Source organism: Pleurodeles waltl, chromosome 12 (genome assembly GCF_031143425.1).
Source record: "Pleurodeles waltl isolate 20211129_DDA chromosome 12, aPleWal1.hap1.20221129, whole genome shotgun sequence".
In the NCBI taxonomy this organism is placed as follows: Eukaryota; Metazoa; Chordata; class Amphibia; order Caudata; family Salamandridae; genus Pleurodeles; species Pleurodeles waltl.
In genome coordinates, this window is record NC_090451.1 from 528105631 (window position 1) to 528124789 (window position 19159).

The 19159-nt window shown below is 43.9% G+C and overlaps 1 protein-coding gene across 2 annotated transcripts in view; it reads left to right on the forward strand.

Annotated features, from left to right (window-relative positions):
• The window catches only part of HYDIN (HYDIN axonemal central pair apparatus protein), a 2122366-nt gene that overhangs the window by 1491827 nt on the left and 611380 nt on the right, over nt 1-19159 (forward strand). For both annotated transcript variants that reach the window (XM_069217473.1, XM_069217472.1), the window contains one exon: nt 12385-12596. In XM_069217473.1, coding sequence (XP_069073574.1) covers nt 12385-12596 — 212 coding nt within the window. The remainder of the gene's footprint in view (nt 1-12384; nt 12597-19159) is intronic.

Below are 19159 nucleotides of genomic sequence, written 5' to 3' on the forward strand. Positions count from 1 at the left end.
GTGCTCTGCCGGCATCACCTGAGTGACCCCCGGGTCTCCCCATTGCTTTCAATAGCAAACCTGACGCCTACTTTGCACACTGCACCTGGCCGCCCCTGTGCCACTGAGGGTGAGTTTTGTGTGCTTATGTGTGCATCCGCCCCCCCCCCCCCCCACCCCCATCAGTGCTCTAAAAAAAAAAACGGGTCTGCTCAATGAAGACGCAGGTACTTACCTGCTAGCAGACTAGGACCGAAGCACCCCTGTTCATCATAGGTGGCTATGTGTTTTGGGCCCTCCATTGACCTCTGCACCTGACCAGCCCTCTGTTGCTGGTGCTGTGGCTTTGGGGTTGCCTTGAACCCCCAACGGTGGGCTGCCTATGCCCAGGAGACTGACTGTGTAAGTACTTTACTTACCTGAAAAACTAACCAAACTTACCTCCCCAGGAACTGTTGATTTTTGCAGTGTCCACTTTTAAAATAGCTTATTGCCATTTTACCCAAAACTGTGTGTACTACTGTTTTAAATCAAAGTTCTATACTTACCTGTGTGAAGTACATTGCATCTGATGTACTTACTCAAATTTCAATCTTGTGGTTCTAAAATAAATTAAGAAAATATATTTTTCTATATGAAAACTATTAGCCTGGAGTTAAGTCTTTGAGTGTGTGTTCCTCATTTTATTGCCTGTGTGTGTACAACAAATGCTTAACACTACCCTCTGATAAGCCTACTGCTCGACCACACTACCACAAAATAGAGAATTAGTATTATCTAATTTTGCCACTATCAACCTCTAAGGGGGACCCTGGGACTCTGTGTACACTATCTCTCACTTTGGGATAGTATATACAGAGCCAACTTCATACAAGCTCTCTCTGGGTTGAACAAGTTAGTAACCTTCTGTAATACCTTATCCGGTAGAGACAATATCAATATTCCTACTGACCTACCCATCCTCCCCACTTTGTGGATGGATTTCTAGGGTTAAGGATACTCCCTTTCAGGGCCCTCATTTGGACAGACCAATGTCAGGGCACTTTATGGCTCAGTGCTCCTGGCGTGAAATGTTGTGGAAAAGTACCTGAAGTCAGCATGCAGAGGTGGCGCCTAAATAGGTAAAGGGGACGTCCCTTCCGGCATGGACGTCACTGACACTGCCACATGGAGCCAATGGATGCCTACTACCTCCATAAAGGGGTACTGCTCATGAAAATCTTCCAGATCCGGTCTGATGCCTGAGGAAATTCAAAGGTAAAGAATCTGCGGCTAGATATTTTCTCTACCAGATAAGATGTTAGACGCTGCTGTATGCTGCTGGGACTACGCGTCCCAAGAGACCTGACTACCGGCTGCTGGAGGCAGGGCCAGAGGTCACTCACTCTATATAGTGCAGAAAGGCTTCCTGCTGGTGGGGGACGCAGCAGTATGCTGCCAGGGCTATGCATCCCAAGAGACCTGACTACCAGCTGAAGGCAGGGCCAGATGTGAATGTGCATAAAGGCTTTCTGCTGTTGGGAGATGCTGCCGGGACTAAGCGTCCCAAGAGACCTGACTGCCGGCTGCTGGAGGCAGGGCCAGAAGATACTTGCGCTATACAAGACAGAAGGGCTTCCCACTGTGTGAGACGTGCCCGGGCGAAGACTGGGCCAAGAGCAGACCTGTCTGTGCCCGGCCAAAGCTTGGCTGCCATCCCTCGAGGTTTCTCCGGCCCCACTTCGATACATTAATGAGTGAGCCTTTCCCCCAGGAGAAGAGTGGTTCTGGGCTAACATTTACCTGTGTGGCTGTTCATCGTTTGAGCCCTGAGTCTCTGTCTGATAGTGTAGTCCTTTGGCGTGCCCATCTCCCTTTATGGGCTCCTATTTTCCCCTTTTGAGGTCTTTTTGTAACTTTGAATGGGGAAGAGAAAATAGCAAGGGGCAAGAAGCAGATGGGGACACGGAGGGAGTCTTTTAGTACAACCCTAGACTCCTTTCTGGCAAGAGTGTTAGGGGTGGTTTTGAAGGAGATTGTCCTGGCAGAAAGGAGGCTCTCCCTTGAGCTCAGCGATCAGCAACAATTTTGTTCCCCATGTTCTGATGCCAACCTACACCGTATGGGGCATCTGGGGAAACTGCTGTTGCTGCAGACTCTTTGACAACCACTGGATCTGCTCCAGGGACGCAGGATGATCCCCATCTAGGGCAGGAGCCTAATTGCTCTACCAACTTGCTATCTAGAATTGAAAGCCCTCCACCAAAAAGGAAGCACCAGTCAAGGAGTCCCTGTAAAAAGGCTACTGTTATGGGCAAGGGAGCAGCAAGCTGTGAGGACACTGATGAGGCCTTAGTTGATCTCCTTTGTATGCCTTCTTTGCTACTTAAAGACAGGGGCTGCACATTTTCTTAGGATATTTTTCAGGAGCAGATTAAGGCATACATTGAATCATGCTTAGCCCCCTTGAAGGAAAATTGTGCTCCCTGGAATCGACTCTCTATATGCTAGTTTCCAGACTGGAGGTTTGCCAAGCATATAGGCCTAACCCAATAAGCACAGAATCTACTTCTGGAGATCCATCAATAATAGTGAACCAGACTGCTCTGGATAATTAGCTTAATCCAGCGACTCATGTGGCCCCAGCTAGACCTGCTCCCTGTCTATCTCAAAAAGGCAGTCCTGGGGTATTTCTGAAAGGGAATATTAATGGGCTGGTCCTTGATTGGGGCTTGCCATATGACCATGAAGCGCCAATGCCCAGAGGTGATTGTTCTAATGGCCACTCACACCTAAAACTCCTTCCAGAATGTGGCTCTTACGTCACTGCTGCCTGAAGCTAGGGAATCCACGGCCCAATTGAAAAATAATGTCTGTTTCTGGCTGGGCAAGAACTCTGACTTTCTCCTTTTGGAATATCCTATTCATGAGAAGGATTGGGTGGGTGGGTCCATCAGTCAAACACCTAAAGGGTGACTGTCTTGTAATTACTGCAGACATCAGAGGATGGCTCATCATTTGATTTCTACCCACAAACAGTATGGTTCTATGTCTGATTCAATTAGGTTGGTTCCTCTGGGTTTCTTTTATAGGCACCTGTATCCAGCCGGGAATCCACCAATTCACCAAGATTCGAGAATGAGAACAGTGACATCTGAACAGCCGCCTATCAGACTTAGTAATAGATTTTTGACATTATCCAGTTAAGAGGCCAACCATTGACTAGCAATTGCTGTCAATACTCCTATATCTAGGAGGTCTTCACCCAGTTAACAAGCAGGGGGGATATTTATATCCCTTCTGATTCTTTCCCCATGAAGAACTCTTTGTTACAGCTTGTCTGCTGGAATATTACGGGGTACGACTCTCAGTTACAGGATGATATGTGGGTGGAGTACATCTCTAAATTTGATATTGTGCTGATGCAGGAGACCTGGTCCCGGGAGTGGGAGGGCATGAATGGGATGGGTTTCTGAGGTTTTCTGTTACAGTTGTTCAGGAACCTGGCCACCGAGCTAGGAGAGGGTTGGTGACGCTTATTTACATTTCTAAAATATACTAGGCCTACCAAATTAACTGCAATCACCAGGGTATCCTGATTGTTCGGTTAACACTGAGACAGAGAATTGAAACTCTTTCAAATTATTTCTGTGTTATTGTCACCGGGGATTTTAACGCAAAAATGGATACAAATTAGCTACATCGTCTACCTTTCCTAACCCATTTGGGAAAAAAAAAGATCTTAGCCAAACAGAAGGCCAGAGCGTAGACCACAGAGGGGGAAAACGTTAAGAAGCTCTTTTATAATTTCTATAGGCAGGCCTCTACCTTTGTGGATTGAGGCTTTGGCACAGTTATTGATTATGGTTTTGTATCCTGGATTCTAAGCCAGTTTGGCCTTCGACGCGGTGCAGGAGATGGAGCACAATCACCATAATCCTATTGAGATTGCATTTGAATTACCAATTGTTAGACCGAACCGCCATTGGGCCTAGGGGCATGATAATTAAGGACAGTGGCCTCAGGTTGAGCTGGCAATGCATTAACATGATGTTGGTTTTTTCAACCCTGGTGAAACGTAACCCTAATTTGATCTTGGATCGCCTACTGTCTGAGAACTCACCCCCTGCATAGGCTATGGTCATGGAATTGGATAGTTCAAGTAGAGATATAATTAACGGTACCTGTAAACATCTAAAAAATGTAATTATGGATGTTTTGCTAGCACATGTAAAACTGCTAATAAGAGATTGCTCAAGGGGTTGAACATAAATTCCAGGGATGGGGTAAGAGCGATTGAGGCTAGACCTCAATATAACCTAGCAATCAAAAACAGGAAACCAGAGGCTAAGAAAGTGATATGGGAGAACCTCGTTCAAGCCTTTTGGATCAGAAATATTAAGATGTTTTGTAGTATTGTAAATGAAGGAAGCTTTTCAACTGGTACATCAGATGAGTTGGGATGTAATATCCCACCTGAAATTTAGTACAGCCATTTTAGCCATATCTATTTTTTATTGACAATCCATGGAAGAAGTGGAGGTACCAGCTAAATCCCACCCCTGCTTAGATATTAGGTTTTGTCTCGATTAGATGATTGCAGCCATTCAAGAAAGTCTGCAAATATGGCACCAGGCCCGGGTGGCATTCCAATGGACTTTTATAAATGAAATGTCAATTTTTGGGCACCCATTATTGTTAATAATTTAAATGCTGCTGCAATTCATGGCATTTCTCCTCTGGATGATTAGTGTGTAGCATGTATAGTCCCTATGTATAAAAAAGGTAACAGAAGTGACCCCGAATGTTATCAGCCTATTTCCCTCCTAGACTCATTGGTGAAGATCCTGGGCCGTATTATTTTGTGGATAAATGAGTGTTTGGCTGAGGAAAATTAGGATTCCCAAGAAAGACACCTTGTATTTGGCATTCGTGGACTTTAGTAGTCCCTTTGATACAGCCAATCGTACTAAACTTTGGGGGATCCTATATGAAATGGCTGTGCCCTATTCCAAAGTTGATTTTTTACGAGTGCTCTATGACAGAACTAAAGCTTCTTTAAGTTACAGCCTGGAAGACGAATGTAAAGAATTTAAAAATCTTCCAGGGTTGTGTTTTAGCCCCGATCTCATTTCTATTGTGTGCTAATGGCCTGTACCCTTTTTTTTTTTTTTTTTATAGTGGATAAATGTAAGGGCATACCAGGTGTTAATGGCGGGAGTGTGCCAGCACTACTATAAGCCAATGATGCAGTTTTATTGTCTTGAACTTTGAATGGCTTACTGGAGAGGCGGTGAATGCCTCTGTTAAATTTATGGATGATCTGGACCTCAAAGTTAACATTACAAAAACCCACTACATGATGTGTGGTAAAGTACAGAGTAAACCGAGTCCGGTGATGACAAAGGAAACTGGCTACCATGTATATCTAAGTGATGCACCAGATTTAATGCTGCAGTGAGCACAGTTTTCAAATTCTCATCCAGGGTGGGCAATAAACCAGTCTTGCACATATTGGAGGTGTATAAGTTAAAATGTCTTCCGGTGATAACGGGCACCCATTTGGGGATATCAGAACAGCCCATCACTGTAGCAGGAAGAGGACAGATTTTGTAGGCAGTTGTTCGGCCTAGCAGTCTGTGCTTCGATTTACATGAGGAACTAGGCATAGGTTATTTTGAGGATGATATTAAGCTTGCTCCTCTGCTCCTTTGGATTTCTATTTGAGCAAATGAGCTCACAACTCTTAACAGGGAAATTATGGGGGTCATTCTGACCTTGGCGGTCCATGACCGCCATGGCGGAGTGCGGCGGAAGCACCGCCAACAGGCTGGCGGTGCTTCCTGGGCGATCTGACGGCGGCGGTAAAGCCGCGGTCGGAAAAGGGGAGCCAGCGGTTTCCCGCTGGCCCAGGGAACCCGCCATGGCGGCGCTGCTTGCAGCACCGCCATGGGGATTCCGACCCCCTTCCCGCCAGCCTGTTTCTGGCGGTGTCCACTGCCAGAACCAGGATGGCGGGAACGGGTGCCGTGGGGCCCCTGGGGGCCCCTGCACTGCCCATGCCACTGGCATGGGCAGTGCAGGGGCCCCCTAACAGGGCCCCACAAAGATTTTCACTGTCTGCTTTGCAGACAGTGAAAATCGCGACGGGTGCCACTGCACCCGTTGCACCCCTTCAACTCCACCGGCTCCATTCCGAGCCGGCTTCATTGTTGAAGGGGCTGTTCCGCTGGGCCGGCCGGCGGTCTTCTGGCTGTCCCGCTGGCCCAGGGAACCCGCCATGGCGGCGCTGCTTGCAGCACTGCCATGGGGGTTCCGACCCCCTTCCCGCCAGCCTGTTTCTGGCGGTGTCCACTGCCAGAACCAGGATGGCGGGAACGGGTGCCGTGGGGCCCCTGGGGGCCCCTGCACTGCCCATGCCACTGGCATGGGCAGTGCAGGGGCCCCCTAACAGGGCCCCACAAAGATTTTCACTGCACCCGTCGCACCGCTTCAACTCCGCCGGCTCCATTCCGAGCCGGCTTCATTGTTGAAGGGGCTGTTCCGCTGGGCCGGCCGGCGGTCTTCTGGCGGTCGCCTACCGGCCCCGCGGGGAAGCCGGAATGGCCGCTGCGGTCTTTTGACTGCGGAGCGGTCTTTTGGCGGGAACCGCTTGGCGGGCGGCGACCGCCGACCGCCGCGGTCAGAATGACCGCCTATATCTGATTGGTTGTCATGTGATTTGGGTCTGAAAATTCCATGGCTGAGCTATAGTAGAAATATTACTGACAGCTTGGGAGAACTGGAGTTATTCACTTCTCCACAATCATTGAATAAATGGGAGAAGGGCTGAGCTATGAGTGAGTTTAAAAAACTGGCCATGGCTAATAGAGAAGCAAATGAACTGGTGAAATCGTCTGTGATAGATTTTGCCATGATTAAGACATGTCAAGGTATTGAGCCCTGCCTATTTCAGATCAATAATGTGTGGGAAAGGATGCTTATAGCAAGAATTTGATTGAACTCCATTAGGTGCAATCTTTTGTTTTCCTTTGGGCCAATTCGATCTGAAAATTATTCTTGTGTGTCCCTGTGATGGTGTCCCTTTTCAGACTTTGCTGCACTTTACTCCATTTTGTAAATGTTATGATCCTTTTAGGCAAAGATTTTTATTGCCCATTTTAAAAGAACAGAGTTTTTTACAGTGCAGACCAGCCTTCTATTTTTTGCATGTGGCAGCAGATGTTCCTGTCTTTCTTGCTGTGAGATCGTTTCTCAAAAGTGCAATACGTTGGCGTAAGTCAGTGAATTTTAAAAATATTAATCAATTATCTATTTATGTACCAGCTTTGTATTATTCTATCTAGTTTGATTGATTTCTGTAATACTTTTGAGGATCTCTCTTTTTTCTCCCCTTTTCACCTGACAGCATCTCCACTTTTTAAACGTATTTGCCATTTATTAAAATTGTGTGCTTATCCTGATGTAATCTCCCAGGATGCCTTTTTGTACTCCCTTATATGGTATAAGTTGATCTAACATGAGAATAAATCATTGTCCTGGAGCTCTTGGAGAGAATGGAATGTAATTTGGGTTGCCAATATGTTTCAAAATAATTCCCCATCTCATTCCCACAGTTTCAGAAAGTTGTTCAGTGCCCTAATTCCTTCCAACCTCGCTTCACCCTTTGGATACATTTTGCTTAGGATGTCTTTCTTTCCCTAAAAGATACAAATTCTTCAGTTTCTTCTGACGAGGCATTGTTGGTTCTTTTAACCTCCACCCCATAATCTTCCCACTTGTCATAAAAAATTGGAAAGCCTAAAGACGCAGATTCCTCGTCAAAGGGTTCTGACTCACAATCAAGCCATCGAGGCTCCACAGACTGTACAGACAACAAAAGGAACTTTAGCATTGAAAAGAAAGTAGTTGTCGACCAGCCCCAAAGACCGGGCCATAGAAATTGAAAATAAAAAGAAGAGGCTCAAAGCCAAAATGGTTACACTAATGCACAAAAGAGATAGTACGGCGAAAGTTTGAAGAAGTTTCATATCCCACAAAAAACCTGTACAGCGGAGGAGATTTTCGAGTCAGAAGTCAAGGAAATTAAACCTCCTCACACGCTTGGGCCTCAAGAGGAAGAGGTTTACTATGAAGAGGAAGGGGAACAAGGTTATGTTCAACCTTGTGAAGAAGGAGTAATAAAGATATTTTTCCCCAACCAGAATAAAGGTTTCTTAGCTTTGGCAACCTTAAAGACTTTCAAGAGGTCAGAAAACTCCAGAAAGAAAATAACTCCTGTAGTTTTGATAACAGGGAATGTAGCCGAAGAATGTTGACCAAGTTTATGCAGTCTCTGAATATTCATTATGGTAGGTGGTGACATATCCAAGAACTGTGGTAACCATGAGACAAAAAAGGAAATCATGTTCCTCCAGACTCTCTGACATGCCATAAAAACTTAAATTGTTTCTTTGTGTTCTGTTTTCCTAGTCTACCAATTTATGTTTCAAAGGAGAAATCTGCTTCTCCAAGGAAATAATTTTGTTTCATCTTGAGTATTTGTCATCAAGATTTTGAAAATGTTTTTAATACGCTTATCGGTTTCTTCAACAAACTGCTTCAAAGCACGTATCGCTTCAAGCAGATGTTTCAGAGAAAGGCTTATGCTTGCGTCTCTTGCTGGCAGAAGAGGCACTTGCAGGTTTTAATGTATTTGAAGAAGAAATGGTTCTTAGAATGACAGAGTGAGAGGTTTCATTTGAAGGTGGTGCAGCCATTGTTGTGGACCTGACTAGCAAAAAGATGGAGGGAATAGGTCTGGAAAGTGCAGTGGTAAATGTATAGTAGAAAGTTTATTTTTCCAGGATTTGTCCATACAAAATAGTAGCTGCAAGGATCAGTGACGCAGCAGGATAAATAGGTCAATGTTGAGGCTTCAATTACTCATGAAACGTAGTGTCTGAAAAGATAAATATATTCTTTCATGGCAGAAATGTTCTACAAGGTGAGCACCTCAGTGCATTAGATATAGAGTGAGAGAGCTGCTCAACAACATGGCCGCTGCTCCTCTCACATCTGGAAGGAGCAGGCATTAAAAATGGGGATAAATACTCACATCCTGTGTCAATTTGGAGGAAAAATAGTGCCCTCCTCACCTCCTGAATACAGGAGTCCACGGCCTTCAATTTCCAAGGAAAAGGTTTCTAGCTGATGTTGGCTTAAGAGATAGGCCCTTTGACATTACTCCGATTTCCACGATTAGGCGGCCATCTTACCCAGTCCCTAAACCACGCCCCATGCAAATCACTGAAACCTGAAGGTGGTTTAGTCCTTAGGCTACCCAGTGGTATACCAACCGAATCATCAACAATTTCTCACCTTAAAGTGTGGGTCACTACTGCCCTATATAGAGCATTGCTGGACAGGTGAGTGGCTAATGTTATTTATTAAGCATTCACCTGCCTGACATGCCTAGTTACATTATTCACTCTCAACTTAGTTGTACTTTGGTAATGCTCAAATCTTAATCCCCAAGCTAGTAATGTAACAAAGAATGCATTCTGCCTCTTATGTCTTTAGTACGAGATTTCATTCCCCTCTCACCCAATTTGATGCGCAGAATGAGCATGTACTAGTGGTCATGTCCAACTCTAGATATCACAAAGAAATTTGTGCTCCGTTTCTTGCCACACTGAGACCTAAAGTGTATAAAGTGCAACATTTAATAGCCTGTCCTTTTTATTTGACATCTATGCCATTTGCACCATTATGCCTTTGGTCCAGGTGTTGGGCTGTCTGATTTTCCTGTCCAATCTGTGTGACCTCACTATCGCATTCTGTTCATTAGTTTCCTACTTAAGGACAATCGCAGAGTACCCCAAGCCACCTGTAGTTGTTGTTGATGCATTCCGCTCCTTCTTTAAAGTCCCTGACCTTGATGGTGGCTATCCTTCACCTGTACACCAGTTCCTTGTACTTACTCATTAGTGCCTTAACTGTTGGATTCAAAATGGGCCACAGTTGTGCAGAGGGTTTGGTCCGATTCATCACTTCCTGTGAGTTGTCCTTCAGCAGTTTCTAGCCATAGGTTTGTAGATTTCATATGGACTTTTATTCTGTACAGTATCCTGGCCACTGCAGGCCTTAAAATCAGGCTCCAGTAGGATCACTTCCTCCTCAAATCTTAGCTGTATGGCTCTTGTGCATGTGATTCTATCCTCTTCCATCTCTAGTTCTTTATTAAGGCTTGGGATCCGTGCCGTTGAGCCTTTGGATTCGTTCGTTGCTCTCCCGTCACTGCCCTAGTACTCGTGGCCCTTTCCTCTTGGATGGGTTGTGGCATTCTGACCTCTGTTGAGGTTGCCCATTGTCTCTCTGGGGTTCAGAGAGTGGTTGTCCACCCTTCTTAAGTAAATCACTGCTGTTTGGTGTATGCACTCCCTTTCAGCTGTATCACTTTGGCTCTCACATTTAAGGTCCCCCTGATGGCTCCTCTTATTCTCCTAGTGCCCTGTTGGTGGTTACATTACATTTGCTTCTGTCTCACTCCCTGCAACTCGCTGGCCTTTGGGGCTGGATCTCTCATTTGACTCATACGAGGGGAAGTGGAAACCATGCTGGCTCTGCAGTGTCTTAATATTGCATTCATGCACTCCTTGCTTAGTGGCACTGAAGTCTTCAAGAGGAGGCTGGGCAGAGGGTGCACTCTGCCCTACCCTAGCACAGACTCCACCGCCTGTGTTGGTTTCTCTTTCACCCGGCTTACCGTGCTTCACGAGGTTTCCACCATCTTGAATTTCTATAGTCACATAACATGGAACTGCCTTTTAGGGTCCTCACATCATCAACCACTTCTTTGTCGTTTCTCTGGATATCAGCTGTGTTTTTCTGTGTTAGTTGCTTGGATTGTGGGGAGAGGGTGAGGTCAGGTCCTGGAGCCCCTACTGAGCTTTAGCAAGTTCAACCCAGCTGGTAGCTTTCTTAGATGAAAGACCTGCTTTATTGAGTAGTTTTATGTAGCAGCTTTACAATAACATTGGCTCAGATTGAAGAGTATTTTTTTTGTTATTTTTTTTTTTAGGTTTGCCTCATGATTGCTTGGAAGTGTGCAATTTTAGAGGGAGGCAAGCATTAGCTCTAGGATATACAGTACAGCAGTGGCAGTACAGTCCTTGATGAATGCTTCTAGTCACGTTCTGACTGTCAGGTTGGTGTTTTCCATTTGCCTACCACCCACATAACATGGAGTTGGTTCACTGGTTAGAAAATTTACAAGGACTCTTGAATTACAGAGCGTCTTGTAAGTGGGGAAAAAACTAAGGATGAAGCAAGAGCAAGATTTAGGATTATTTACAATTGTGTAATACATTTTTTTCTTTTAGTGTTGAAGAAGAGGTTGTAATACTGAGAGGTTGCTTTCAGTATTTTTTTTAGATATTCTGGAACTGTGATTTCATAGTAAATTTTAAATATTTACTCATCTGGCTTGCTACATAAATTATTTATGCAGTGCTGTGAATTTCTGCTATCCTCTGCATTCCCTGATGATAGCCCTTATTTGGGTTTTGCTGTGAGGTTTGCTCTCACGGGATGTTTTCCACTGCCATCTTATGTTGTGACTTTTACGGCATTGATAATGAGTGCCCATCTAATAATTTCTGTACTAACACACATTTTCACAAGGATCGCAGTTGTAAGTTGTGTGATGTTCATTGTACCAAGTAATTAGTGGGTGTGATAAAGTCTTCACCCCTGTTACATTTCAGCAGGTCAAATCTGCCAAAGTTTAATGGGGGGGAAGGGTCCAGAAAACACCAGGACATCCAAATTTTGGAAGTAGATACACCAACATCTGCAAGTTAAACCCCATTTTCATATACCAAGCGTAGACTAGACATTGTCTGTATTTATCAGGTGTTATACTTCTAGCATTACACACAAAGTAACTTGTAATTGAGGCCCTGGATCATCAACCTTACATTGAACTATTGTTTTTTCTTTTTACTAACTAGTAAAAACATACCAAGCGGGCTCATGACTTTGGAACAGAGTCTCCAGATTTTGATCTGGATTGACTCTAGATGAATGGAAGACTTGAAAAACATTGAATGTGTCCCAGAACATGGAATGTGTAACTTCCATTGGATGACTCAACAAGATAAATCATTAATTGATGCTCTTACGATGACACGTCTGCCTTTATGGTTGAACTTCCTGTACTTCTCATACAGTTATTTAGTGACTAGTAGAGTCTTTAGAATTCATCTGGAAAACTTTTACATTTTTCTGGATGCCCATCCCATGAGAGAAAATAGGGTTTTAAAAATAAGTGATAATATTACAGCATAGTTTAAGAATAGGCAATTTCTTTTAGGTGTAATTTACTAAGTCTGCTGTCTAGGCACACTTGTTGATGTCCTCAACTTCAATTATGTTATGTTCTAGGAAGAGCAAGTCACACCAACAAAATCCAGAGGAAAAAAGGGGAAACAAGATCAGGGGCGTGAGAGCCAGAAGGAGAGACGCCTTTCTGCCGGCTTGCGGAAGAGTCAGCCGCTTGTTGAAACTCGATCACCACCTCCTAACATCACAACTCCCCTTTCTGATATGGATCGTGGCAGCCTGCTTGGTGACATTGTTCCTGATAAATTGCAAAGGTTAGTATAAATGTGATACGATTATGAGTACGCAGAGGTTACGTGGGTCAAGAAATGTTGAACAATCTGAAACATCTGGCCTCTTTAATTACATGCCATATCACAAGCTTAATTGTAATATGGCGTGCTATCCCATCTTAAAGTCTAAGGGCCTGATTACGACCTTGCTGGATGGGATACTGTGACGGATATGAGCCCGGCGTTTTAATAGTTTCTTAGGCTATAATGGAACTTGTAATACGGCAGGTGGGAAATCCATCACGTTTGTGTCAGAGTATCCCATCCGCCAAGGTCGTAATCAGGCCCTTAGTTGGCAAAGATCTCAGTAGCAGCTTTCCAGTCTCACATGTTCTTAATTCTGCTCAGTACTGTACAGAAATGTCTATGCTTACAGGAGCTCAAGATAAATAACATTTCATAAACCCTTGGGTAATAAATCTGTAAGAAGGAATCCAGTGGTGAGCAGAGTTGAAGTGGCCTATAGTGCAATCAGACAGTACCCTATGGGCTGATTGGACAGGTCAGTGTTTGAGCCACTTTTTTAATGTCTGTGGGCCTGTTTTATGGAGCTGGACAGATGTTTACTGTTGATTTCCCAGAAACATTGTCTGCAGCATGCTCAAATCCTTGTTGTCTTCTACACCCAGCTAAACACTCATACAGCATGTCATTACATGTTCAAACTGCCCAATTTGCAAACATGGGTTCACTTTTTCAACTTTCTAATTCACCAATAGGGGTCGTGTTTATATTGGTGCCTGGGCCTATTTTCTATCCCAGTCCGACCATGGTAGTCAATGTTTCTTAGGCCCTGGTGGAAGCAGGGAAAATGCCCCCTCACCCATATCTGTTGCCTGTGTAGTAAAACACAGTAGAAATTAGTGTTCAGTTGGATCCAGTACCATTGCACCTGCTGTACTATTGCTTTGCCCCTCCATGAATCATAGGGACGTACCGAAAAACACACTGAGGAGATCAGATACATCATAACAAAGCAGACTACCAGGTCCAAAAGTCTTTTGTTGTACAAATGTTGAACAGGAGACTGTAAAGACTTAGAAATAACTGGTGACTTTACAGCATTGTTTCAATAAGGATGAAGCATCCACCTCAATAAATATCAGACAGACAGATTGGTGCCCAGTTCCAGCATGTGTACTAGGATCTGTCTGAATCACAACTATATTTCAGCTCACAGATGACACCATCATTCTGGGACCTTTTAATCTAAAACCCCACCCACTTTAAAAGCTTAATTTTGGACTTTGTAGTTTCAACCCCAACTAAAATTGAAGGCCCAAGACCCAATGCCATTTGACTAGTCTGATCAAGCCTTCGCCCCTTTCCACATGCCCGCCACCATCTTCAGACTTAAACAGAAAACCAAAGAGATAATTCATCTGGGAAAGAAATAGTTAAATCTTTTGTAGAGATAAATCATTCTCCGCAATCTCTACCTCAGTAATTCTATTTCACATTCTAATTATCCCTGTCTCCTCATTAATTAAGAGATGCATAGCAAGTGGCCACTTGGTCAACAATGGCCTTTTTATATCATTTACCAAAACTGCTTTTAGGTCTTGTCAAAGTACAGAGGCTTCCACCCTGTTCATGACTGAGGACATTTTATACAACTTTGACAATGGCCATCTTAATCTTTATTTGAGACCTCGGTTTGGAGCTCAGGTTGTCATTCTGCCAGTTTGAAGGTAGCACCCAAGTGTATCTGAAAATTCAGTTTCCTGAAACTGAAAGCATCCTAGAAAGAATAGAGAGTATCGATTAGTAGAAGATTTAAAGATGCACAATATGTATCCCATCAAAACTGAATTTCTGCTTCTCACTCTAAAACACATGTAGTAAGCTAATTTGATAGCTTGCATTGAAGATGAAGATTATATCCCAAAAATTGTCACTTCACCATATCTCTTAGCTTCATTCTGGATGAAACATCAACCTGAAAGTCTTTTTGACGCAAAGGCTAAATAGGCTAGTGTAGGAGATTGGGTTGTTGGTTGACTGAGGTTTAAGCCCTGGTTGAGCAGCAATCACTGCCCTTGTTAGGATAAGACCTAAGCAAACCCCAAATGTACCTGTGCTCAAACAACCCCCCCCATTCCCTCCCCCCCCCCCCCAGTAGCATGGCACAGAACAGTCAAGCTTCACTTAGAAGTAATGTGTTAAGTATTTGTGCAACACTTTAAACAGTAAAACCGTGGAAACACCACAGAGATCCCACACCAGATAGAAAACTAGATCTGACTTTAATAAATAAAGCAAGACCAAGACGACAAAAGTCCAGTTAGTAGAACAAGAAATGTTGATTTTCAAAGTTACAAGTGAAAATAGTGCAAAGAAGCAATTAGCACTACTGGGGATATCTGGTCGCGTTGGACCAGAACAAATTCGCAAGTTCAGGCCAATGGCGATGGAGCACGGAGCCACCGACAGGGACTTAGTTAGGCCTGCTGGACAAAGTAGTTTAAATCCAGGTTCTGGAGCATTGCGAGGATCCACGTCGAAGATACGTCGCACAGCTGGTGTGATGCATTGGGTCTGAGATGCAGTGAGGCTGTGGTGCAAGGTCCTGTTGCTTCAACACATAGTATCCCATTGATAGGGCTTATGATGCGAAGTTGGTGTCGGGAATGCAGTGAGCAGTCAAAGCTATGCAACAATTCTGATGAGCTGTGATGCAACGGTTCGTTGTCATTGTTGAGGTTGACGTTGGTGAGAGCTAGGAGGATCTGCTCGGAGAAGTGTTGTGCCACAGCGGTTCGGAAGGCAATGTATTGGACTCAAGATGAGGGATGCAGTGGTGATGTGAGACTTTTGCGTTGGTTCTGCTTAGGGATGCTCTGCTCAGCAGAGAGGATGCGTGTATTCCATTGGCAAGTACCTTAGGCATACTTCCAGTGGCCAGGTATGGGTTGGGGCCACTTGGCACAGGGTAGATTCACAGATGGCAGAGTCCAGGTGCAAAAGCAAGATTGTTGGAAGTCTGTTATGTCCCTGAGACTTCAGATCAGGAGACCAGCCAGCTAGCCCTTGGGATCACTCTGGGGTCTGGGTTCAAGAGATGCTGGTCCAGTCCTTCTCACCCTGGCAGGAGGACAGCAGGTCAGCACAGCAAAGCAGGAGTCCAGCGGAGTGGCAGTCCTACAGCCCCATAGCAGTCCTTTTTCTTGGCAGAGTATCTGCAGGCCCAGAAGTGTAGTGAAGTGATGGTGTCTGAGGTCCAGTTCTTATCCCAGCTATGCCTTAGAAGTGAGGGAAACTTCAAAGATATGCCTTTGAAGTGTGCAGATGTCCTGCCCTCCCTGCCTGGGCTCCAGATAACTGCAGGGGGTACGCAGCCCTTACTGTGGGACAGGACACAGCCTATTCAAGTGTAAGTGAGGCTTGGTCCAGCTCCTCCCTCTCATCCTGCCCATGATGGCCCATCAAGTCAAACCTAAGCCCCCATTGTGTGTGGCTGTCTAGCAAGAGATACTCAAAGCCCAACTGCCAACTACACCCAGTCATGTGGCCAGTGATAGGTTGCAGGCACCAAATGGCTAAGGCAAGAAAATGTCAACTTTTTGAAAGTGGCATTTTGCAGGTGCAACTTAAAATCCGACTTCACCATAAATTGTGATCCCAGAGACACCAAACTGAAGAAATTATCTCTTTCCCATTTGGAAATTACACCTCCAAGGCAACTCCAATGCTAACCTATGGGAGAGATAGGCCTTGCAGTAGTGAAAAACGAATTTAAGAGTTTGTCACTTTCAGAACATGTAAAACATAAAAGTACAAGTCCTATTTTTTTTAAAACATTGCCATGGCCTACCCTAGGGGTGATTTATATGTATTAAAAAATAAGGTTTTGGCTTAACAAAAGGATTATTTTGCTAGGTTGTGTTGGTAGTTTAAAACTCCACACACAGAGTGTCGTCTAAAGAATTTTGGGGACCCCGGGCAAGATATATTTTCAGGCCCCTTGTTCGTAACAACTTTTAATTTTATTACCCACTCTGGTGCTAGTTGTAGCCCATATGTTTCCAACAAAAACTTTTGTAAATGGGTTTCACAAAAACTAGTTGAAATATGTCTTTCCATAGACCCCGTAAATCTTTAAGATGACGCTGGGCAAAGAGAGAGAAAGGTAGGCATAGAGAAGAAGAGATGGTTGGATAAACAGACAGAATTTAGTTAGAGATAGAGAGACAAATTTACTTTCCCAGGGGGCCCCTTGGAATGTGGGGCCTAGGGCAATTTAACACTTTGCCTATGCCTTAAAATGTCTCCGCGCACACAGGCTGTACAATAGCAGGCCTGGAGCATGTTTAAAAGGCTACTTAAAAGGGTGATACAATCAGTGCTGTAGGCCCACTAGTAGCATTTAATGTACAGGCCCAGGGCGCACATATTGCACTTAATAAAGAGTTTATAAGTAAATAAAATATGACAATTTCTGGATATGCCAATATTATCAAGCTTAGAGGAGAGAGCACAAGCACTGGTTAGCATTGGTAAAATGCACAGAGTATTACTACCAGGAAAATTGAGGAGGAAACCAAAAGGATAGGGGGAAGGCCACCCCTAATGCTGACAGGTCTAACAGCTAGATTCGACCTTCAGCATCTCAAAATGCTTCAACAGCTCCTATCTATGAAGGAGTTCAAAATGACAATTGAGGTACCAGTGACGTCTCATCTGAATTATGGTAGTGATGTAGTAACTGGCTTCCATAAAACCTGAAAAAACTCTTTTGAAAGTGGCATTACTCTGCAGCTCAATTTCTGGTAAAAAATAATAGAAATTGAATACCATCACTGCTATGCTTGCATCCACTGAAGGGCCACTCATCGTTGTCCACTCTTACTTCATTATAGCACACCTCACCTATAGAGCAGTGAAACTGAACACACCATTAAAACTCAAACTATGTAATAGATTCCATAAGCGTGTACATGTTAATCTTTAAATCTCACTTTGACAGAAATGAGCAAACTCCATTAACTATGGTTCAATTAAGATATTATCTACCCACCCACATCAGACATGCCCACCCCTTTCCAATTTCAAAAGAACACCTAAAATGCTTATATAAATACCTGAAAGCTTCACTTTGAACACTGTAATCGATCGTATTTTTTAAATGGTCTAACTTGGTTCCACTTTATGCTTTAAACTCTTCTTAGCTATACCCAAACCCCTGGATGATTTTATCGCATTGGTATGCATTCACTATATTATTTGAGTGTATTTTGCAAACATTTGTTTAGCATGGGACAAGCTATTATATAATCTTACATGCTGTAAAACTGTCATATGGTCCTTTTGAGCTAGCTAGATTGCTAGCAGTCTTTGAGATTTGTCAATAGCAATTAGTTTTCTCCTTAGTGAAAAGAATGAACCACAAAGCTCTCTACAAGAGTAGCAAATCACACCCTTTTCTATTGATGGATCATTTTCGTACTTGTTCAGCTTTCAGAGTTGTCACTGTGATGCCATCTTCTCTCCCTCTTTCAGATCAATTCATTAGTAAGCCTGTACAGGTGTGGTTGATTTCTATTTGTGACATTATTGTGTTAACACATACATGTTGCCTACTATTTGGAACCTGTCCACTGTGACCCTTTGCAAGATGAAATACATTCACAAGGAGTTGAGATCTAACACCCTTGAAAGCAAGTCACTACAGCAGAACATGGTTTTATCTTATTGCAAATTCATTTTAAATGTAGTGAACCAAGTACAGCTGTAAGCATTTCTATAGTAGAGCAGGAATGACATTCATTGGTGAGGTCAGTGTTAGAATTTGGGTCTCTAGTTGACAGAGGAATGCACCCTGTTTAAGTAGGGACCAAAGTCCTAGTCAGAGTTAGTCAAATACACTACCTAAATTAACCTGTGCTCCCCATCTTGTAGCTTGGCACAGAGCAGGCAGGCATAACTTAGAAGGCAACGTGTAAAGTATTTGTGCAACATACACAGTAATCACAATGGACCCTGCAACAAAAGACTCCACACAGGTTTATGGAAAATAGAGGATAATTTATCTGTGTACATCAAGGTCAGAGCTACAAAAATACAATCAATAGATCAGGAATTGGGTAATTTAAAACGACTTAGGTCAATAATGCAATATTAGGCTATAATATCAGGAATCCAGCTAATATTTCCACATTAGTCTTTGTACGATCCACATGGCAACAGTTAATAATGTTAGCGTGTGGAGACAGCGTCTTTGTGAATCCCATATGGTTTGGAAACGTAGCAATGTGCTCGGATAATGTTTCTATCAAAACAAACAGGTACTCTCCCTTTACAGAAGTTATGTTAATCCCCTGGTTCACTACACCGGCCATCTAGCGTGTGGAGATGGAGAGGGTGGAATGTCAACATTACCTTTGCTGTTGCATTGGAAGCACCCAAGTGCTTCTAGGCAGAGGAGTATGGTGTTGGACTTCCTTCTCGCGTCTCAATGTTGCAGCAGACTGCTATCCAGCTCCGGCCACTGTGGGTCGTGCTGGAGTCCTGGTGGCCAGCAATCTCGCTCCCAGAGCTTGTGCTGC